Raw genomic sequence first — 25,757 nt, 5'->3', positions numbered from 1 at the left:
AAAATAAAAATATGTGATGACAATGTGTATTGTACAATTGCATTTTATGGAGAAGATGGAGTGTGTTTCATGCTAAACATATCTGTATAACATAAACAAGCATTATTTTGTGTGTGAGAACTTAAGTTCTACAGTTGTAAATGACAACGTCGATGAAAGAACTAAAATCATTGAATATAACACTTAATGTAGGTCAACGTATCGACAGACTACCTAAAATTGCTATTGGTTGTAATTTTATTACATGATGTGAAAAAGATGGAAAGTACTTCTATTGGAATATCTACTTTAAACACTGTACTGTGTGTAAGAACTTTGTCTTCTACATTTTATTCATAATTGTAGAACACAAGGTTCTTATGTTCTGCAGTCGTAAATGACAACGTCGATGAAAGAATATTAAAACAATTGAATATAGCACTTTATGTAGGTCAACGTATTGACACACTACCTATAATGGCTATTGGTTGTGATTTTATTACATGATGTAAAAAAGGTGTGTAAGAACCTTGTGTTCTACAATTATTAATAAAATGTAGAACACAAAGTTCTTACACACAATACAGTGTTTAAAGTAGATATTCCAATAGAAGTACTTTTCATCTTTTTCACATCATGTAATAAAATGACAACCAATAGCCATTTTAGGTAGTTTGTCAATACTTTGACCAACATGAAGTGTTATATTTAATGGTTTAATATTCCTTCATCGACTTTGTCATTTACAACTGTAGAACATAAATTCTCAGACACAATATAGTGCTTGTTTGTATTATACAGATATGTTTAGCATGAAACACACTCCATCTTCTCCATAAAATGAAGTTGTACAACACATTGTCATCACATATTTTTATTTTTTAATTTTTATTTTAACTTTTGATTTTGATATTTGATATTGTCATTCTAGCCTGATGATGTCTCAGGAGGGTGAAAACGTTTGCACTTTTAATAAAAGACATAAATATTACGTAACTATATTTTAAAAGAGTTATAAAGTAACTTATTTGAATATGTTAAGCCATTATAGATATTGGCTACACATACACACACGCATGCACACACACACACACAGTTCATGTTACTGGAAAAACAAAGGAACTCAAAACTTAAAATTATTTCTTGTTTGATTCTTACATTCAGCTCTTCAACGCTTCCCACTCTGGTTGAGACTTTTCTTCAAATAGTCTCACAGAAGAAGTCCAGAGAAATTAAGTCAGATGATCTTGGAGGTCAATTAATGTCATTACAATGCGAAATGATGTGGTCTGAAATGAATTCTCGCAGTGTGTCCATGATAAGAGAGAAATTATGTGACATGGTTACATTCTGTTGATACCCAAGGATTTTCGGTTAACATTGACGCTCTTGAAGTTCAGGAATGGCAAATTTCTCGAAATTTGTGAGTAGCGTTCCCCATTCACAATTATTGGCTAGCCACCGACTGTTAAAAAAATTATGGTGCGATTACTCCCATCATTCGTGCACCGAAACATACCATAACATTTTCATTACATATCGACCTTCTGGATTGCTTGGTGACCTGTACCTAAAATTTTGCTTGTTTACGATCCATTTCAAATGGAAGCTGGCCTCATCAGTCATAATCAGGGAGTTCATTAATTCAGGATATCCCTCTAATCTATTTATAGCGAGTTTCAGGCCTGTACATGCACTGCCAGTCACGCTTGCTCTGTTGTTGAAAAATCTGAATTTTGTACCGGTGAAGTTGTAGGTCCATACTTCAGATCCTACACAGGCCGAACGTGTTAGGTAACCGGAAAAGCTCCATCCTGAACGAATTAAATAAGCTAAGAGACTTTAGGCATTCTTTTCTTACCTCATGAGTAATGCCTTTTAACTTTTCACTTATACCTTAACAATATTCATTTTAATCGAAGAGTTATTATATATTATGTTTTTTATAAATTCGACTAAAAATATTGTGGGGTATGTATCGAATACCTACTTTAACAAATTCTACAAAGGTTATAAATGTAAAAATGTTATACTCTATCTGTTTTTCAATAATTGGAAATGGTAAATATAATATAGTCCATACTTGGCCTAATCCATTTTGCTCTTTTAATGGAAGGGTTTCTGAAATGACTCTTAGGTAATGGTTTGTTAATTTTGGACATGTTTCAAATGACGAATTTAATAAATTTATTATTTTAAATTACTAAGTAACTTACTTATTTACTTAGGGCTTTTAAGGAACCCGGAGGTTCATTGCCGCCCTCATGTAAGAAAAAAATAAATACGCCAAGTAAAAAGAAAAGGAAGAAAATAGAGAGGAAAGAAAGAACGAAGAAATAAAATAAGAAAACAGAAGCAAAAATGTAAAATAGGGAAGGAAGCAAGAAGAGCAGTAGAAGAGAGAGTGGACAGATCCTGAATGTAAAGATAAAGAACAGAGGAGAAATATATATATATATATATATATATATATATATATATATATAATTTATTTATTTATTCTGGTAGAGTTAAGGCCATGAGGCCTTCTCTTCCACACTACCAGAAGTAAAATACATAATGAAATAATGACAAAAACAGGAAAGTCATACTTAAATATAAATATCATTTTCATACACATTAATAAGCTTACACGGGCTATAATGAAATATTAACTGAACATGATACATAATTAAGTTATTTACAATTCATATCCTAATTCTACTTTATGATAGGCCTAAATGACAATTTATATGCACAGAATAACCTCTAAAGATCGGCTAACACTCACAAATCAATTTCATGAAAAAGTATGTAATTCTTAATTTAAATTGATTAACCGTTCGGCAATCCCAGACATGACGAGGTAAAGAGTTCCATAGGCGACAAACTGACATATATACTGTAATATATACTGTATATATACAAAAAATATATAAAATATATACTGTATATATTAAATTTTATTCTGTGGAAGGATTTTTTTAAAGCAACAGTAATCACTTCTCAACTTAGCATACGAAATTTATCCTACAAACTTGTACTTTGTGTTAAAAAATCTAAGCATTTCTCAAACAAAAGGTTGAGGAGGCATACTTCTAGAGACTTCGACATTGTGCTGCTCCCCATGATACTCAAAACTCTTCAAGAATATATCACAACACCTTATTTGTGACTGATGATGATGGTTGTGATGATAATTATGATGATGGTAAGAACTTATTCAAATAAAACTCCTTGTAATCCCAACAATTTAATTTACTTCACAAGTCATCGCTGTAATGTGGAAAATCAATTTTATGCTGACGTTTTCACGAATAATGCGCAGTTTCTCGTTGGATATGCTGCCTGCTGTCAGAAACATGAAAATGGTATTAACTCCGCGATGTATTTTAAATATACATCTTCCCTTTCGTTCACACTAGCATGTACCTACTACACGTAACCTACTAAAGCTACTCGACACTTATGTGGACGTCACAATATAGACTACTGAAATGAATGAGTTTGTCAAATTTGTCGCGACAGATTGACTGTTACTACACACGTAGCTGACAAAATTAGATGTCATTTTATTACTATTCTGTAAGATTTTTCGCTGCCGACAGCTACAGATTTTATTTCATTAATATATTCAGTCACCACAAGAAGATACACATTTCTAATTCTTTATTCAACATACACATTAAACCACAGACTCTAAATTGGTATGTTCAGATAAATGTAATTTTAATGATCAATATGTGAGTACAAATTTGAAACTTGATAATTTTAGAATTAATTGATCTCGCTGATTCACGCATATAATCTTGTCTCCCCTCCGTCGAGCTATTTGATGAGTTCGAAAACGTTGTGGTGACTGTCACCTTAAAAGTGTCATTTGTCACATCTCAAATTCAGACTTTTCACTATGATTGCTCTATGATAAAGAAAGTGCTAGATATATTAGTGGAAGTACGACGTAGACCGGTACAGGAGCAGTTGGCAAGGTCGAAACTTCCTCTTTATTTGTTGATTATTGTTAGAATTCTCGAAACTTATGATAAAGAAATAAATAAGTGGGACAGTTACGGAAGAAGAAGAAGAAGAAGAAGAAGACGAAGAAGAAGTAGATGACGCAAAGACAGAAGTGTTATATGAATGAACTAACAACACAGAAATGAAAGAAGAATCCAATTTCATATCAATATTTCAATAAATAGTGCAATGATAAATACAAATGTAATCCTTCTCTACTGAATAATAAAACGTGAAATTAATTAATTAATATGCAAATGAATGATTAAATGACAAATAAACTTAAAAATAAATAAATTGGAAGGATGATTTGAAATACTCACGAACAAATTAATGAACGAATTTGTAAATAATAAATAGGCAGAAGTCCAGTGTTGCCAATTCAGTATTTTCCCGCTAGATCTGGTGATTTTCTATTTTAGTTTAGCGGGTAAAATTGATTAAATTTGTATTACTAGTATAGGGATTTAGCGTTTTTTAGCATTTACAGCGGGAAAATAATGTCACTTTACATTGACAGTATAGAAATTTGGCGATTTCTGGACCGTTTCATAGCGGGTTATTAAGAATCGAGTTGGCAACACTGGACATAACAACGAATGAAAGAATTTGTATATTAATCAGTTTTAGCCGTTTACAGAGTCTGTCAGCGCAATTTACAATTTACACATTTAGTTGGGCTACGTCGCTATTTTAGATATAACGTTTGGAGTTATCTATGCAAGAATAATTATCAGATCTAAGAATTTGATAATTAACAATTGAATTTAAAGAGCTTTTGAAGATAACTCCTTCATTTTGCAAAGCTATAGGCCTATGTTTTGCAATATTTAAGAACTCAATACCTCCTTCCAGACACTCTATGCTAGCTTATTAACTTAACACAGCCTCAGAAGAAACAAGAAGCGAAAGCTTTTGGTTCCATCACACACATGTTAACACGAACTTCCTACGAATTACTAGAAAAGTAATATCATGAGTGTCCCAGTTGTTCACATCATAGAAACACACTTTCATGAGGGAAGAATCTATTTTGTTATACTTCATGCTGTTTAATTACAGGGATGTGTAATTGACTATAAAGAAGTCGCCTATTTCTTCCAAATACGATTGTTTTATTACGTTTAAAAGATTCTATATCAACGGAACAGATATTGAAATGAAAATGGGTAGGACACAATACGATTCAACCAGAAGCGCTGGGCACATGTAGGAACGGTATGGGACCCGAGAATTGGAGAACGGCACCCAGGAAGGAAGAAAACAAGAAACAAGATGGACAGACGAAATTAAGAACACTAGCAGCCTCTCTGTCTCAACCAGCGCAAAATCGTAGTGTGGAGAAAACTTGAGAAAGTGCATAAGTACTGTACCGGTACTTCGTTCCACAATTTGTGACAGGAGATGTAAAAATTGCTGACAGAGGAGGAGAGAAGTATAATTGCTATTCAACCAATGGCAGAGGTTCCATTCTACGCTTGTTTTGAAGTTGAGAGATCTGAAGCGTTCTACCCCCGACCAACTTCAAAATAAGCGTGGGATGAGACCTCTGCCATTGGTTGAATAGCAATTATACTTCTCTCCTCCTCTGCCGGCGTTGTTTACTTCTCTTGTCAAACTTCATGGAACGAAGCAGTGGTTGCCAAACACCACGAAATGGTGACGTAATAGAAATGCAACCCGCACGCCACTATTACAGAGGGAGGGGGTGCAGTGGATATTTCCTCAGGTAATATAATAAATGATATCGCGGCGACGGACTGTGACCGGAATCACAAATAACTGTGAACAAAAATCAAATTTCGACTTGTTAAGTTAAGCATAGGTGAATATGAATTTATGTTCTTTAACACATTTTGGAGAATGCTGTGACAAATAGCTTTTACTTTTTTTGAGCAGCAAGCTACTGTATATTTAAAAGAGTATGAACGATTTTTTTCTATCACATCTCGCTCCGGTTCAGTCATAGACAGAGAGGCTTACTATGTGAGTAAATAAGTGGCAATTGTTATTGATTTATTGTGTTGTGAGAATGTAATCAATTCAGATAAATACAACATTCCTCGTCGCTTGTTCTGAATTGCCGTTCGTAGACGTTGAAGAGTCACGCTGTATGAGGCTGCAGTGATAGTCGTGCCACGTTCTATGAATTCCACCAAGAGAACTCCTTTTCGGTCCCAGAACACAGTAGCCATACACTTTCTGACGGAGAAGGTTCGCTTCTTTGGTTTACTCGGAGAATGAGAATGCATCCACTGTTTAGATTGCTCTTTTGTTTCTTCAATTTTCAAGTGGACCCATGTCTTGTCTCCTGTGACAATTTTGTTCAAAAAATCTTCTCTATCAAAGTAGCGCTGGAGAAACGTCAAGGCGACGTCCATTCGCTGTGTTTTGTGATGGTCGGACAGCATCTTGGGAAACCATCTCGCACACAGTTTGCGGTAATGAAGTCTCTCAGTCACGATGGTATAGAGAGCTGACCTTGAAATTTTGGGAAACGAACCATTCAACACAGAAATTGTGAACCGGCCTGATCCACTCGCTGAACAAGATCATCGGTTGACACTCGCTTCCTTTCCTGACCGCTTGCATCATGAATTCTATACGTCCTGCTTCGAAGTTCCTGCACATTACTCATTCGTCGATGAATTTCGACTGCATTGCACCCCTCCGCATAAAGACATCGAATTACAGCACGCACTTCACATTCGGTGGGAGACTCTATTGTTGTAGGCATGTTTACGTGCTCACTACGCGCTCAAAACTGACAAGTGCGATGTGACGCGATCGACTAGAGACACTGCGCAACACATCTGCGCAAAGCTTCATCAGATTTTCACTGTGGTTTTCTTTTCGCGGCCGTTCGGACCTTGAAAAAAAATAGCCCTCGTAGATATGTGAAGTAATAATTGAATCACTTAGAATCAACTGAGGTTTATCAACAAATCCGATTTGTCAGAAAAGACGAAAGACTATTGCAATTAGATTCCAAACGGTGGTTTTACTACTAACGTTAAGGCAGATAAATTCCAGTTTGACAACAAACGAGCAGTTTATCACATTCCCTGCGAAATTCCGCACTGAAACATATCTTAATTCCATATATCTTAGTTTGGACAGAGTGCAATTTGATTCTGGGCGACTCAATTATTCTCTATATCTATGTACTATTAACACTTATTTATGTTAAATAGATTGGATTCTTTGTATGATGTAGAAACATTAAACTCCATTCTTACTCAATTTTCTTATGTTCTCATTATCCGTAATGACGTTATTGACTATTAAAAATAAATAAATTATATTAAATTTAGTCTCTTGGGGGGGGGGACTTAACTTTCAAATGGCGAAAGTTGTGACTAAGCCTTGACAGAAATTTAAAAGTAATGATAAGTAACAGCAGACGTCCAATAATTACAAATATAAACTCAGCAAAGATGTGAGCATACAGCAAAGATGTGAGCATAAAGTTAGCATGGCTAAACACTGTGATGCAGTTTAGCCATAAGTAAAAATATAACTCTTTGAGAGAGACAACCATCCGGAACGTCATTTAGCGTAAGGAAACGCTGCTCTGCCTCTAACAATAAAACAAGGCAGAAGGAAAGATTGTGGCGAAAATGACCAAAGGATCAGCTAGAGAGCGTTTCTCAAACTTTTTTGAAGTACGGACCACTTTTTTAAGTCAGAACAGTTCCGCGGACCCTTACTCTTGATCCCTTCGAAAGCAAAGTTATCATTTTTGTAGCATATTTTAATACCAGTATACTTATATTTTAAAATAGAATTAATTAATTGTAATACTTTTGTAATTATATGTTTTGTAACCAATCACAAGTAACTTATAACAAATTCTGTGCATTATTGATTCATCGTTTGCCTGCTAGCAGCTAGTTGTTTGAAATTCTTCTTATGTGGTACACGCTAGTAGTTGTCCATGTCTCTGTTAAATAGTGCCCATTATAAATAATGGAAAACTGGCTTCGATCCGGATCTTTGAAAAGAAAGGAACATGATGTGCTTCATTTAGGCAGTGCTAATAGTTCAGAAGCTGTGTGCGAAGAAATACATATATTCATTATAGTGCCATTAAAGAAATATGTAGTCCTAGTGGTAGCTATTGAAAGAAAAAATACTTACGTAAATATGACGAGAGTTATTTGGAACTTGTATTTATTTGGTGTGGTAATGAGAGCGAACCAAAACCTCGGTGCGTTGTTTGTTACGAAGTGTTTTCAAACGAGTGTATGAAACTCGCGAAATTGAAACGGCACTTAGAGACGAAACACGCAAATGTAAAAAGTAAACCTGTCGGATTTTAAAATAGGCGGAGTCTAAAATTTCTTATATCGTAATCTGGAAAAACAAATTTAAAAATTAATGCAGTAATATGCCCGATTTTTAACAAGTAAAGATGCAATTTTGCACGTTCTATTACTGGTGTACGACGTACAGTATGTGATTATTTAAATATGCATACTGGGTATCGGCAAAACTATTAAGAAAGTCATCAGTACATGAAAAGGTTCGGTACTTTGGTCCTCTGTTATGAATTGGGGTGGTCCATGGCTGAGTTACAGGCTCGGCGCCAGATATGCAGGGAATTGTGGCTAGAAACGCCACGTTCATAGTGCTTTAAATCCCTCTTTTGTTGCTGAGACTAGAGTGGAGAGTGGTAGATGAGTAGGGTAAGAAATTTCATAAAATATTAGTACTGGGAGAAAAAGTGAAAGACAATTGCCATGTGTCATTTGCAAATTCTGAGATTTTCAGCTATAGTGTGATACGCAATTCGTTTGAATTTTATTTGTTCTTCTGTCTTTTTTGAAGGACCACAAGGGCAGAACTCGAGGACCACAGGTGGTCCGCGGACCATAGTTTGAGAAACGCTGACTGCTAGAGTAAAGAAATATTAACATTGCAGGTCTACAAGAAAATAGAAACTGATTGGATTCAAGAATGATCTACAATATTAACATTTTAATATAAATGTGTAAGGCTTTGCTGATAACAGTTCCAGTGCAATGTTCTGTTATTGGTTGATTACTTGTTCAACATGTTAGCCGTTAGACTAGCTCCAGGCAGTGGTAATTTATTTTACAATATTACAGTGGAAGAATATTCGCCGTCTATAGTTCGGGTCACCTTACTTCATGTCCTAAGGGTGAAACCTAACCATTTTTTCCCCATTACTACAAATGCTAGTGAATTGTAGTGATTTTCTAGTTAGCAGGTTGAATTTTCTTTTGCCAACTTCTTTTCGAATTTCGATACTGACAAATGCTACAAATCGTAGTGATTTTGTAACTGGTATGTTGGCAGCTGAGCCAAATATCGACAAATTTGTCAGTACTGGAGTTCCACGAAATTAAAATTGTACTAGATTTCTGAGCCGGTTACTGGAAGCTAGTGAAATTTGAACATGCTAATAATTAATTAATATCAGTGTTAATATTAATGCATAATAGTTAATACTAATAATTCCATGTGGTCAAACAACTACACTTTTAGGTTAGGTCTCGTGAGTCAATTGTTTAGTCAAGCCAATGAATTTCGTATTGCCAGACAAAATATATGACATGTTGATCCCTTTCCCGTACAGTTCGCCTACGAAAATATGTTACAAATTATTGAATTATTTAGAAAAACCTTCCAACATAAAGTACTGTAAGTAAATAAGCCATTTAGTACGTAGGATCGTGTGATATCTGATAACAGTTTGCAACACTGACAATTCGGCAATATTTGCTAATTAGCAACTGTTTTTATGTGACCCTCACTATAGTTCAGAATACACTCCATCTTATTGATCTTTTACTTATTTTCTGTATGTTTCCTAATTTTACAATGTGATGCTTCTGTCACTGCTCTGGCTTCTGTAGTCTCACAGAGACAGCTGTCTCCAAAACATGATATTTTAAAAGCGATACAATTCATTTGAGCTCTGTCGTATTATTTTATATTACAGGCTCCACGTTCATGACTATCGAAATGGAATGAAATGGAATTTTTGGAGGGGGCACTACGACCCAGCACTGTGATCTTTTCATGAATAAGAATATTATGAAACCCTCAAACACTAAGATTCGCTGTGTGCCAAGGTTTCGAGCTGGCAATCATTCTTCCCTAAGCCAACCCCCTACGTGCGTCATTAGCCGAAATGTTGTAGTTGCCTAATATGGCAAACAGGAGAACCTTGAGGAAAACCCCGATAGTAACCTTGTCCGCGTCAAATGTTAGGCCTATGGATATTCCAATGAAAAATCCTAGGCCTAACCGGGACTCGAACTCGGACCGCGTGGCATGCTGAAGGTCTGACCACTCAGCCACAGTAGGGAGTTTCCCCCTACTAAAAGCTATGCTAATACTTTAATCTGCCTGAGCTGGATGTGAATTCCAGTACTTCCACACATGGCGCCCCTGGAGCACTGCTGCAGCCTGGATGTAGGTCTTTGCTATTAACAGCCCCGCCACTTCTCTGAAGATTCTAGTCGCTTGAGTCTTCTCGGGTTGCTTCTACCCCCAGCGGAAATCAAGACGCCATGTGTAACTGACGTCTATTGTGTGACTCGACGCTTGTCTCCGGATCTGTTACCTGCTCCCGTGATAACCAAATGTCGATATTTGCAATGAAACCTCCCTGAGAGCTTGACAAAATGTTGGTTATGGGAAAAATGTGTAAGACAATCGAGACATTAGACAATATGACGCCATGAAGAGTACTGCATTTTGACTTCAGACGTTTCAAAATGATTGGAATAATTCGTTAAAAAATACATTAAGATGCCATATTAATCAACATTGAGTTATTTAGTTTATAATAATATGGCATTGTTCGCAGTGCACTGTACGTGAAAATTCTTCGACAATGAGAGAGATGAATATGATAAATTATTCAGTAATATCAGCATGCAGACAATGTAGACTATAAACAGAATTAAGAACTATGCGTAATTAATTTATTGCTAATTAACTGAACACGATATGCGGCTTATGATTAATACTTGCAGCTTGTTTTAAAGAACATAATTATTAAGCACTTCTTTATTTGTATTAACTGGACCGATTTGATGTACAATGTTTGTTAAAATTGGTTAAATTACTTTTTATTAACTATCTTATAATTTGAGAACTTCTTAATTTTATCCTAAAGGTCCGTTTTGATGTACGATTACGTTAAATTTGGTGAACGGTTTCTAACTTCTTACAGATATGCTCCTTAGTTCTCCTTACTCTTCTATTTCTACCTTTAGAGAAGAAGGTTGAAATATGGGCTACCATTTTGTTTTCCTCATAATAATGAAAAATGGTGTAGCATATTGCTTGGAAATCTTTATTGGCATACAAAGTAATAATTATTCATATACAGTTTGTCCAGTCTTAAAGGTCAATAGTTGCAATAGATATTTGCATATAATTACTTTCTGAAAGAATTACGTACCGGTCCTCTATAAGTAGTGGGGTCTAAATATGGGCTACCACAAAAATTAGAAAAAAAAAATCGAAAAAAAAACAAACAAACACAAGTAGGGAACCTGTGTCACATCAAGGGCAATATTCAGTAACAAATAATGCAAATCACGATAGTGAAAATACGGGACTTGTTAATGTGCGGGTAATATGGACTACCTATCCCATATTTGACACATAGCGGTAGTCCATATTAGCAGCATCGATTCATGAAGGTTTTTAAGATTATGTATGGCAATTGTTGTCCTAAATAGATATTACTCTTATGCCATGTGATAGAGCTATTCTTAATCAGTGCAACACATCAAGAGTGATTTCTAAACACGAAATATATTTCTTTAAATAAAATTGAAACTACATATCTGCAAAAACTTTGAAATTGATGAAAAACACAAAGAACACACCTCATCCACACTACAAAGGCAACTGGTTTGTTTCTTTTTGTGCACGCAGACTGATGGACACGAGATGTACTTTTAGAGCTTTTCCGTTATGTAACAACACCATACATATTAAAAAACGAAGTAGCCCATATTTCCACCTTCTCCGTCTATAGTATATAAATGTGTCACTAAGATAAAGCGAACACATGTAATCAATAATTTAATTGAGGCATCGTGTAAGTATGCTCTAAATCTGTGGTTCCCAAAGTGGGGGTCGTATAAAGAGCTGAAGGAGTCGCTAGATGATTTACAAAAAAAAAAACACACTTTATTAACATACATTTATTTTATAATTAGGAACATAAACAACGTTAAACATATATACAAAAAATGCTTCAGTACGACTTATCAAGTAAAATATAATTAATTCGATAAATGTGCTCGTTTTTCAGAAAGTAGCTTCTCAAATCTGAACTCTGTATTCGATGCACAGAGAGTGATCTTATAACTTTATACCTGAAGGGATGTATTGCTTTTGAATAATTTCAAGGGAAAAATTGTTCCGGGGCCGGGTATCGGTCCCGGGACCTCTGGTTGAACGTACCAGCGCTCTCCCAACTGAGCTACCCGGGAACTCCACCCGACACCGTCTCTACTTTTCCCTTTATATCCACACAACTCTGCTTTACAGGGAGCTTCTCCTGAAAGACTAGATTTGCATAATATATACGTCACTGTGTACGTTAACAGAAAACCACAATTCCAAGTCACACAGAGTTTGTGTGCACTCGATGTGGGTCTCTGACGTTTCGTCAGCCTACGCGAGTTGTGTGGATATAAAGGGAAAAGTAGAGACGGTGTCGCGTGGAGTTCCCTGGTAGCTCAGTTGGGAGAGCACTGGTACGTTCAACCAGAGGTCCCGGGATCGATACCCGGCCCCGGAACAATTTTTCCCTTGAAATTATTCAAATCAGCTTTACAGGGAGCTTCTCCTGAAAGACTAGATTTGTATTGCTTTTGTTTCCACGACAAACAAAGACAAGAGACTTATTTTGTAAAATACGAAGTTGCAGGTAAAAAATAATTAATTCGATAAATGTGCTCGTTTTTCAGAAAGTACCTTCTCAAATCTGAACTCTGTATTCCATGCACAAGGAGTAATCTTATAACTTTATACCTGAAGGGATGTGTTGCTTTTGTTTCCACGACAAACAAAGACAAGAGACTTATTTTGTACAAATACGAAGTTGCAAATAACAATTTTTAGAGCTTCTTCTGTAAAAATCAAGACATTTCTACATTCTTTAATCATAATCTGTTCTATGCTCTGCGAAAAAGTGTAGTTTCAGCTTTCCATTAGTAGATATATATTCTGATCAATAGTAGATATATAGTTCAATTGATTATTTCTTCAATTTTTGTTTTTAATTTCAGCCAGTTGATTGAAATCGTTCAAAAATGGATTCATTATTAATCTGTGACAGTCATAATATTAAATGTTCTGAGTTTCTTCCGGAAAATACTGGAAAAACTTTCTTTTAAAACCATGCAAATTTAATTCAATATCTGCAAGAACTAACTCAGTATATGTCGTAATTTATGTAGCTGAATTTTCCATGAGTTCTTTTTGTCAAGTGAAGTCGACCAGAAACCAAGTTTCTTTACAATCCGTTGGGTAACAGAAAGCTCAGGCATAATTTTCTATGCGTATTGAACTATTACTACAGCGCCAATATGGTAGCAGTTTGAAGTACAAGAAATGGTGTTTACGTAATATCTCGTGCCATTGTTGCATCATATACTTCTATTTTGTTCGTTCTTTCGGTCGTATCCAATGTTTTTGAGTAAAATTATCATTGTATTTGATTTTAAATACATTTTTAATTTTTGAATGGGGTTAAGTACCGATGTGGTAATGGGGGTGGAGGTCGCAATCAGAAGTCTCGCTGAAAAGTGGGTCGCGCCTATAAAAATTTAGGAACTACTGCTCTAAATAGTTTAGGCCTATTGTTTCTTATGGAATCAGTGAATGTGTCCAACGTAAACTCAAATTTGCTATGGAGAAGGAATATCATCATCTATTTACATCGATATATCTGCCACAGTTGATCTGTTACCGTTCATAAAAGCGGCATTGAAAGTACGCTCGAGAGGGTTCGAGTCAATTTTAATTTATTGTCGCGTGACCACTGTTGCCAAATCGATTCTTAAAAATCCGCTGTGAAACCGTGCAGAAACCGCTAAATTGCTATATTGTCATTGTAAAATTATATTATTTTGCCTCTGTGAGTGCTAAAAATACCCGCTAAATCCCTATATCAGTAATACAAATTCCATAAACTCTATCCGCTAAACAAACGCCGAAAAACGCTAGATCTAGCAGAAAAACCGCTGAATTGGCAACACTGCGCATGACGGCACTCGAGCAGTTCGAGCAGTGCTCATTAATATCACTAGGCTAATCAAGTATGAAATAACTGTCAATTTAAAATGAATTCATGTAGTTATTCTGATCGAAGAAGAGCAAGCCAGAGTATTAACCCAGATAAGACTGACGTCCTACATATAGGACACCGGACGTTTCACACAAATATGATAATAACATTGACTATGACAGACTAAATATAAGAAAAAAAATTGGAGGCAATTTATAACACATAAGGATTATGGTATCATGATTGCCGACTATGAAAATCTTACACAGCAATGTTAAAAAAATAAAACGTCCAGGTCCTATATATAGGACGTCAGTCTTATCTGGGTTAAAACAAAGTAAATTCTCATTTCTATTAGAAATTAAAAGTGGAACAATTCCATAATATAATTTATTAAGTGTAGAGATTCATGAATGAAATATGTTTAAATAGTTTGAATGCATATACTGCATATTAGAGGCAAAGAAGCAACGTTCCAATTCATAATATAATTTTATGAAAATATGTTATATTACGAGGGAGAGTCAAAAAATAACATTAATAATTGTTTTATTAATTTAATATGTACATTAAGACTACAAACACTTCAACATAGTATAACAGGAACACTTGCATTGAACGTACTGGGGACTATGTTGAAAAGTGATGAATTGTTTGTAGTCTTATTATACATATTCAATTAATAAAACAATTGTTAATGTTATTTTTTGACTCTCTCTCGTATTTTATCTAGCGATAATTTCCACAAATTCGATCGGAATCACCTTACTCTACATATGTATGTTATGTATGTATGTATGTGTGTATGTATGTATTTTATTTTTATTTTATTGGGTTATTTTACGACGCTGTATCAACATCTAGGTTATTTAGCGTCTGAATGAAATGAAGGTGATAATGCCGATGAATGAGTCCGGGGTCCAGCACTAAAAGTTACCCAGCATTTTCTCGTATTGGGTTGAGGGAAAACCCCGGAAAAAACCTCAACCAGGTAACTTGCTCCGACCGGGATTCGAACCCGAGCCACCTGGTTTCGCGGCCAGACGCGCTGACTGTTACATCACAGGTGTGGACTGTATGTATGTATGTATGTATGAATGTATGTATGTATGCATGCATGCATGTATGTATGTATGTATGTATGTATGTATGTATGTATGTATGTATGTATGTACATAATATATTGTAAATAATATTAATGTCCCCATTTGTAACTCAATTGGTAGCAATAATTATAACTATCTATACGGCAGTTAATGTCTCAGAAGCGAAACTGCATATTTATCTCCTTTGTTTAAAAACTACTTGTACATACCTTCTATTCTGTTTTGTGGAATGCTGACCACATGATGAAGAAATAATTTGTAAATTTCAGGTACAGTGTAACCATAATTACAGCGAGGACAGAAAGGACAACAGAACTCAATTCAGAAAGTTGGAGATTAATTATATTAAGTCTGATTAAAGAGCAACTATCACCGAGTCTCTAAAGAACCATACAGTACATTCCATCAATATACATCAATGTAAGTTGGAATATATTCCACGAACAGTTGAAAATCGTTGAAATAGAAAGGGAATTTTTTATCCCTTTTTAAATAGGCCTATATAACGTAGAATAGCACAAGCTTTGGTTTTTCGTTTTAGGACTTCATAATGCTTTTCAATTCAGTTCTATGAACTCATGAGTTCTAGCCGGCTGTCTGTCCAAGGAACTGTGTGCAAACATCTTGATAGTACTAAATATGAAGATGAAGCAGAGTATGTGGTGAACAGGGTAAGGAGTTCACTATGATGCAACTGTTAATTTATAAATAATAATTACTTCCTTCATGCACACACCATAATCGTTCAATTACCGTCAAGGAACTAGAATTGGTTCCTGCATCAAAGACAGTCTATGAAAGCCTACTTGGCCGGTCTTCAAATCAGTTTTTCTTGTATTATACGTACTGGTCAGTACTTTTCAGCGGCAACCTGCCACACAAGGAATTTGCAGACGATCTAACTATCTAACTTCCCTGCTGAGCTCGCTAACAACTTGATTTTTTTTCACTCTAAGTCGATCGCGAAAGAGCACTCATGGCTTCCCAGAAATTCGAGATGTTACGGAAAAATCTACAACGTCCATGTAAGCAAGAGTGTGACTTCTACTCCGACATTTTGTAGCACATTGTCTTCCATTGCCATTCTAGTAGACAGTTCTCCTACGAGCAATTAGATTTTCCGCTAACAACGGCTTGTCTTGCCCTTGTGAATATAAAAGGTTCTCTTGACAAATTATCAAGTACTTGACGTTCGGTAGTTCTCTGAGTGCAATCTCTCCGCCTCTGATATTAAGCTTCTTGTCAGACCACACTTTTGGATAAAAGGTAATTTTCCCTCAACATAGAACTAAGTTTCAGTCCCTGACGAAGGATTTGGCCACCTTAAACCATTGCAGACACTCTGCGTATCTTCTATATTTCGGATTTCTCGGGTAGTCCCAACAGTTCGATAACCGATGCTTCAAATGTTTTTGTCGAGTGCACTTAAGCACTTCCGTATCTTTTCTGCATCTTATTTTCGTCTCGGGTACCAGCTCGAAATTCAAAATTTAGTACATATTCGTCCACGAGACTACTCTCTCATTTAATTCATTAATATCCGCAAATCTGCTCTTGATTTAACCTGTCCATACTTTCATACTTGTCAACACCTTTGGAGTAACGGTTAGCGTGTCTGGCTGCGAAACCAGGTGGCCCGGGTTCGATTCCCGGTTGGGGCAAGTTACCTGGTTGAGGTTTTTTTTCGGGGTTCTCCCCCAACCCAATATGAGCAAATGCTAGGTAACTATCGGTGCTGGACCCATGACTCATTTCACAGGCATTATCACCTTCATTTCTTTCAGACGCTAAATAACCTAAGATGTTGATAAAGTGTCGTGAAATAACCTACTAAAATAAAAATAAAAAAATCTTCATACTTCTCTCTTTCTAAAATTGTCTGGTCTGCTACAAGAGTTCCGATATAGTAAACATCTCCCTACACCGTCGGCGTCCGGAGTCGCCTAATGCACTTCATAGTTCCGATAGGTCTCCCCTTAACACCTCGCAATCGGAATCGCTTGATGGGCTATTGAAGTCGCGATAAGACGATTGGTACTCTGATATTTTCCTTCTACCATCTCTTCTTGTCCTTGTCTTATATAAAACTTCATGACATCATTCCTTCGTCCTCCATTCGCCTCCATATCAACTATTACTCGTTTTCCCACCTGCATGAACCAGTGGAAACCAGAATTTGTTAAATTAGTAATTATACTCTTATAAAAGAAATTTCTGAATCTATTTGATCACCTCTGTGTTTGTCCCGTTTCACCTCTCTTTCACTTTCACACTAGAGGTAGCAACTGTCATTCCACAATAACTAGTTGCTAACGCATGAGCCAGAAGTATGTTATGAGTTTATGTAAACCTAGAACTTGAAAACGTGTTTCTTTTGTTACAGGTCGTTGTACTGTAAAGATATGAGAAGCTACGTCTCATACACGCTGCTGGCGGCGTTGTTTCTAATGGCTGATATCAGGAGAAGCTTCGTCGATCCAGCTCCAGTGGAAAATGAAAGAGGTTGGTACTCTTGCCACATCAAATATTAGCTCTAATATTGGACTTTCGTGATCTGCTCTCTATGCAACTCGAACGAAATTATCTTTTCAAAACAGAGGTTCTGTTCTACTTCATTGCAGAAGGTTGTGGATTTATGTGCAAATCCTGATTCTATATGCTTACAAAAATTGCCACTAGCTTCACTCTTCCATTTTCACGAAAACTGCGCATGATACTTCTCACGATTACTGCGACATCTGATTATTATATTACTAATGTGCAATATCCACTTTATTAAAATCTCTTAGTTAAACGTAATGAAAAGAAACAATTCCAACTTGGCAAGAGTCCGTGAACATACACGGAACTCACTTTCTAACAGATTAAGAATTTTGTTGCATAGAGTTCTTAGAATATGGAGACATAAGTGATTTGAGATAGAGTGAATAATTTCTTGTTGCTTATGCATTTTACTAGATCTATATCGCCTTGTGAATTTAGAAGATGCTGGCTTGTTGTGAGATGAAGTTCAAAGTAATTAAACTTCATAAAATAATGAATTTGGATAACCATTTATTCAGCAGATAAATTGCAGGTTTTTTATGAATGATTATTTCTGTTGGTTCCATGTTGAGATCTTGGTGAAGGAACTTGTTCCATGTTTTATAATCTGCTCTTATGATAGAGCGAATGACTGTTCTTTATACAACCCGAAGGCTACTTAACGATTTTTGTTGATTGAAGACCAGGCAGAGTAAACATGTAGAATGGAAGCTCTTATTATCATTATGCAGAATGTTTTCTTTGTCCATAAACTTAAAGAGGGCAATTTGGATATTTGATATAAACGTTCGGATATGAAATACGATTTGAATGCTGTTATTTTAACGCTAAAATTAAAGGTATGTCTGCCGTGCAGAAGGACACCTAAGTTTGTTATTTCTTTCATGTTTCGCATAATTTCATTGAATAGCTTCAGGCCAAATGGATCTTTTGGGGTCTTTGATGAATATTACCACTGCACTCCTTGCAGCGTTTATTTTTATTTTCCAGTTAAGAAGTAAATTTTCAATCAGATTGAGATAATTTTGAAATATGCTGTATGAATTATCAATATGATAATATGTTGTAAATATGATAGTTTTGCCTGTATGCTGTACGCATTGATAATCATTATACAGGGCTGCTGTTACTAACTTTCAGGGATGATGGGGAAGGGCACATGTATCAATTTGAGATAAGGAACCCTGGTACGGAAATGACTGAGTCGAAAGTTATAAGCAAAAATAGTTGTGTGGAAATGAAATTGTAATTTTGCACCACGTGCCCTCTTTCCCTTAACCTTTGGAACAGTCGTGGAAAGATGATATGGGCCGGATGTCTCTTACGTGGGTAACTGGCCCGATACAATCTGTGAGCTTGTCTACTGTTCCCATTGACTAATCCGTATTCTAAAATCAGGTCTGCTTATTCCGCTCTCGTGTTCTCCTCCATTTCACTAGGACTGATCGACTGAACACTGCAACATACACACATACACTGCATATCAGGACCGACCATGTCCGTTGTTACACACTACGCTATCTGCATTGGTTTAGTATAGTTTCCTGTCCCCACCCCTCAGACAGCGCACTGAAAGGAATACTGTACGTAAGTAGACAACGTATATAACATAACATGAATACAGTATGTGTAAGATGTACAGATAAATACATATAAATAAAGTGTACGGAGGAATAAAATTATTTCATTTCCACACAGCTGTTTTTGCTTATAACTTTCGACTCAGTCATTTCTGGACCAGGGTTCCTTATCTCAAATTGATACATGTGCTCTTCCCCATCATCCATGAAAGTTAGTAACACTAGCCAGGAAACACCCTGTATATAAGACAGTCTGATGTGTAGACGATGAATAACGTGAGAGATTAGGCAGTACCTTCAGGTATTCTGTGTTAATAGTCCCCTGAAAATAAAATTAAAAAATATTAGCATAGAATATTTAGGATATCCCTAACAATGTTATTAAAAGAAACTATTTTATATAATGTTTACAAATTTAGAAAGCTGGGAATTGAGTACAGTACGATTATTTAGTCCTGACAATCGCCAGCAATGTGCGCCTGGGTCAGGCGAGTCCAAGTTACGCCAAGGAATGTTCAGGTTAGTCTGTTGCCTGCAGTCAGAGCGATCGGATGACACGCATGCAGTATAGCGTTGTGTTTCCAGTATAGTTAACCTGTACTGCATTCCTATTACCGATCGCTCGCCTTTATCTCTACTCCGGAACTCTCCCCACTACTTCTATTACTTCCCCTGTTTTGGGTCGCTGAGCTGCCAGGACTAAATAATCGATCTCTAAGTTACGTTTGCATGAAGGCTCACAGTAACAAACAAGCACTACCCGAGTCATTATTTAAAATCCCGAATGAACTTCCACTTTGTTATCAGTTCAGTACGAGCATTTGGGATACGATTTGCTAACTTTTTCTTGTCACTTGTATAAGTTCTGTGATATGCGTAAACGGATGTAACTTACTCAACCTACAATTATAACGTTGTGGGAAAGAGATAAAAGCGTAACAAAGAAAGTTACATCCTATAATTGGCGTAACTGAATGTAACTGTGGAAATAATGTTCAAATATCTTTATCCCTTCTAAAAACTACTCGTTTCAAAATGGCTGCACTTATCTCTTTCCCGCAAGATTATAATTGCTGGTTGAGGATGTTACATCCATTTACTCTACGCATATTTTAGGATGTAACTCCCTTTGTTACGCTCTTATCTCTATCCCGCAAGGTTATAATTGTTGGTAGAGGAAGTTACATCCCTTTACGATATTACAGATCTCCCTATGTTACACTTTTATGTCTTTCCCGCGAAGTTATAATTGTTGATTAAGGAAGTTACATCCATTTACGCATATTATAGGATTTAACTTTCTTTGTTACGCTTTTATCTCATTCCCGCACGTTATAATTGTTCGTTGAGAAAGCTGTATCTGTTTACGCATATAATAGGATGTAACTCTCTTTGTTACGCTTTTATGTCCTTCCCTCAACGTTATAATTGCTGGTTGAGAAAGTTACATTCGTTTATGCATATTATAGGATATAAATTCTTTTCTTACGCTTTTATCTCTTTCCCGCAAGGTTATAATTGTTGGTTGACGAAGGTACATCCCTTCACGCATATTACAGCATCTCCCTTTGCTACGCTTTTATGTCTTTCCCGCAACGTTATAATTGTTTGTTATAGAAGTTACACCCATTTACGAATATTATAGGATACAACTTTCCTTGTTTGGCTTTTATCACTTTGCCTCAATGTTATAATTATTGGTTGAGAGAGTTACATCCGTTTACGCATATTATAGGATGTCACTCCCTTTGTTACGCTTCTATCTATTTCCCGCATCATTATAATTATTGCGTCAGAAAGTAACATCTTTCACTCATATTACAGGATGTAACTCCCTTTCTTACGCTTTTATCTCTTTCCCTCATTATTATAACATTATAACTATTGGTTCGGAAAGTTACATCTTTTACGCATATTACAAGATGTAACTCCCTTTCTTGCACTTTTATCTCTTTCCCGCAAGGTTATAATTGTTGGTTGAGGAAGTTACATTCCTTTACGCATATTATAGGATCTCCCTTTGTTACGCTTTTATGTTTTTCCTGCAACGTTATAATTGTTTGTTATAGAAGTTACAACCCTTTACGAATATCATAGGATGTAACTTTCTTTTTTTGGCTTTTATCTCTTTGCCTCAATGTTATAATTGTTAGTTGAGAAAGTTACATTCGTTTACATATATTATAGGATGTAACTCCCTTTGTTACGCTTTTATCTCTTTCCCGCATCATAATAACTATTGGTTCAGAAAGTTATATCTTTTGCGTATATTACAGGATGTAACTCCCTTTCTTACGCTTTTATCTCTTTTCCGCATTATTATAACAACGTTATAACTATTGTTTCAGAACGTTACATCTTTTACGCATATTGCAGGATGTAAGTCCCTTTCTTACGCTTTTATCTTTTTCCCGCATCATTATAACTATTGGTTCAGAAAGTTACATCTTTTACCCATATTACAGGATGTAACTCCCTTTCTTACGCTTTTATCTCTTTCCCGCATCATTATAAGATTATAACTATTGTTTCAGAAACTTACATCTTTTACGCATATTACAAGATTAACTCCATTTGTTACGCTTTTACCTCTTTCCCGCATCATTATAACTATTGGTTCAGAAAGTTACATATTTTACGCATATTACAAGATGTAACTCCCTTTGCTACGCTTTTATCTCTTTCCCGCATCATTATAACTATTGCTTCAGAAAGTTACATCTTTTACGCATATTACAGGATGTAACTCCCTTTGTTACGCTTTTATATCTTTCCCGCATCATTATAACTATTGGTTCAGAAAGTTACATCTTTTACCCATATTACAGGTTGTAACTTCCTTTCTTACGCTTTCATCTCTTTCCCGCATCATTATAACATTATAACTATTGTTTCAGAAACTTACATCTTTTACGCATATTACAAGATGTAACTCCATTTCTTATGCATTTATCTCTTTCCCGCATCATTATAACATTATAACTATTGTTTCAGAATGTTACATCTTTTACACATATTACAAGATGTAACTCCCTTTGTTACGCTTTTATATCTTTCCCGCATTATTATAACTATTAGTTCAGAAAGTTACATCTTTTACGCATATTACAGGATGTAACTCCCTTTATTACGCTTTTATCTCTTTCGCACATCATTATAACTATTAGTTCAGAAAGTTACATCTTTTACGCATATTACAGGATGTAACTCCCTTTATTAGGCTTTTATCTCTTTCGCACATCATTATAGCTATTGGTTCAGAAAGTTACATCTTTTACACATATTACAGGATGTAAGTCCCTTTCTTACGCATTTATCTCTTTCCCTCATTATTATAACATTATAACTATTGGTTCGGAAAGTTACATCTTTTACGCATATTACAAGATGTAACTCCCTTTCTTGCACTTTTATCTCTTTCCCGCAAGGTTATAATTGTTGGTTGAGGAAGTTACATTCCTTTACGCATATTATAGGATCTCCCTTTGTTACGCTTTTATGTTTTTCCTGCAACGTTATAATTGTTTGTTATAGAAGTTACAACCCTTTACGAATATCATAGGATGTAACTTTCTTTTTTTGGCTTTTATCACTTTGCCTCAATGTTATAATTATTGGTTGAGAAAGTTACATCCGTTTACGCATATTATAGGATGTCACTCCCTTTGTTACGCTTCTATCTATTTCCCGCATCATTATAATTATTGCGTCAGAAAGTAACATCTTTCACTCATATTACAGGATGTAACTCCCTTTCTTACGCTTTTATCTCTTTCCCTCATTATTATAACATTATAACTATTGGTTCGGAAAGTTACATCTTTTACGCATATTACAAGATGTAACTCCCTTTCTTGCACTTTTATCTCTTTCCCGCAAGGTTATAATTGTTGGTTGAGGAAGTTACATTCCTTTACGCATATTATAGGATCTCCCTTTGTTACGCTTTTATGTTTTTCCTGCAACGTTATAATTGTTTGTTATAGAAGTTACAACCCTTTACGAATATCATAGGATGTAACTTTCTTTTTTTGGCTTTTATCTCTTTGCCTCAATGTTATAATTGTTAGTTGAGAAAGTTACATTCGTTTACATATATTATAGGATGTAACTCCCTTTGTTACGCTTTTATCTCTTTCCCGCATCATAATAACTATTGGTTCAGAAAGTTATATCTTTTGCGTATATTACAGGATGTAACTCCCTTTCTTACGCTTTTATCTCTTTTCCGCATTATTATAACAACGTTATAACTATTGTTTCAGAACGTTACATCTTTTACGCATATTGCAGGATGTAAGTCCCTTTCTTACGCTTTTATCTTTTTCCCGCATCATTATAACTATTGGTTGAGAAAGTTACATCTTTTACCCTTATTACAGGATGTAACTCCCTTTCTTACGCTTTTATCTCTTTCCCGCATCATTATAAGATTATAACTATTGTTTCAGAAACTTACATCTTTTACGCATATTACAAGATTAACTCCATTTGTTACGCTTTTACCTCTTTCCCGCATCATTATAACTATTGGTTCAGAAAGTTACATATTTTACGCATATTACAAGATGTAACTCCCTTTGCTACGCTTTTATCTCTTTCCCGCATCATTATAACTATTGCTTCAGAAAGTTACATCTTTTACGCATATTACAGGATGTAACTCCCTTTGTTACGCTTTTATATCTTTCCCGCATCATTATAACTATTGGTTCAGAAAGTTACATCTTTTACCCATATTACAGGTTGTAACTTCCTTTCTTACGCTTTCATCTCTTTCCCGCATCATTATAACATTATAACTATTGTTTCAGAAACTTACATCTTTTACGCATATTACAAGATGTAACTCCATTTCTTATGCATTTATCTCTTTCCCGCATCATTATAACATTATAACTATTGTTTCAGAATGTTACATCTTTTACACATATTACAAGATGTAACTCCCTTTGTTACGCTTTTATATCTTTCCCGCATTATTATAACTATTAGTTCAGAAAGTTACATCTTTTACGCATATTACAGGATGTAACTCCCTTTATTACGCTTTTATCTCTTTCGCACATCATTATAACTATTAGTTCAGAAAGTTACATCTTTTACGCATATTACAGGATGTAACTCCCTTTATTAGGCTTTTATCTCTTTCGCACATCATTATAGCTATTGGTTCAGAAAGTTACATCTTTTACACATATTACAGGATGTAAGTCCCTTTCTTACGCATTTATCTCTTTCCCGCATTATTATAACATTATAGCTATTATTTCAGAATGTTACATCTTTTACGCATATTACAAGACGTAACTCCCTTTGTTACGCTTTTATCTCTTTCCCGCATCGTTATAACTATTTATTCACAAAGTTACATCTTTTACGCATATTACAGGTTGTAAGTTCCTTTGTTACGCCTTTATCTCTTTCCGCATCATTATAACTATTAATTCAGAAAGTTACATCTTTTACGCATATTGCAAGATGTAATTCCCTTTGTTACGCTTTTATCTCTTTTCCGTATTGTTATAATTATTTACTGAGGTAGTTACATCCGTTAACGCGTTACGCGTCAAGTGAAATCATGGTGAAATGAATTTAAGGATACATTAAGTATATTATTTTGACATTAAATTTTTAGTTGTTTTAATAAGTTCCTTTATTGGTATAAATACCGTAGTTGTGTATTATTAAAAAAGAATTAGAATCCAAATGGTTATTAATATGAAACTACTTTTCACAACTAAGAGGATATTGGAATTGCACAAACCGAAATAAAGAGAACTTAAAAAATATTTGTATTTTATAGTGATGTATTTATAAAGTCGGAACTAAAATATTGAAGCTAAATATTTATATTTTCTGATGCATTTGAAAAACCAAAAGAAAAAATTAACGAAACCTATTCAGATAATAAACCGTTTTAAAGGAGATTAAAAATATTCAATATTGAAAACATATTAACTTATGCATTCAATAAAAACAAATGTACGAGTCTTTGCCCGGAGTCCTCTGTCAAGGTCAATGTTCTCTTACGTGCCGCACTAAACCTACGACATGGGAACCACGGCTTCGCTTCCCTTTCGGAGGAAGCCATGCTAGGGTTTTACCTCCCTTGAAAAACCTCGACCAATTTTCAATCTGCGAACCTCAGACTCAACGGCCAGAATGCCACAGAGAACTATTCTTGTTACAGAATACAGTAGAATAGTAGAATAAATTACTAACTCGTGTCGACCGAAAACCAAGATAAGCACCGGCATGAAC

At 35.3% G+C, this 25,757-nt stretch overlaps 1 protein-coding gene across 1 annotated transcript in view; it reads left to right on the top strand.

The window, feature by feature from the left end:
* Window positions 1-25,757, top strand: part of LOC138705025 (protein CIP2A homolog) — a 720,063-nt gene that overhangs the window by 248,198 nt on the left and 446,108 nt on the right. The window contains exon 2 of the mRNA XM_069833567.1: window positions 17,753-17,871. Coding sequence (XP_069689668.1) covers window positions 17,772-17,871 — 100 coding nt within the window. The 5' untranslated portion in view covers window positions 17,753-17,771. The remainder of the gene's footprint in view (window positions 1-17,752; window positions 17,872-25,757) is intronic.

This window comes from Periplaneta americana, chromosome 8, assembly GCF_040183065.1.
Source record: "Periplaneta americana isolate PAMFEO1 chromosome 8, P.americana_PAMFEO1_priV1, whole genome shotgun sequence".
NCBI classification, from domain to species: domain Eukaryota; kingdom Metazoa; phylum Arthropoda; class Insecta; order Blattodea; family Blattidae; genus Periplaneta; species Periplaneta americana.
The sequence above is the reverse complement of the archived record's forward strand: the minus strand, read 5'-3'. Positions and strand labels throughout refer to the sequence as shown.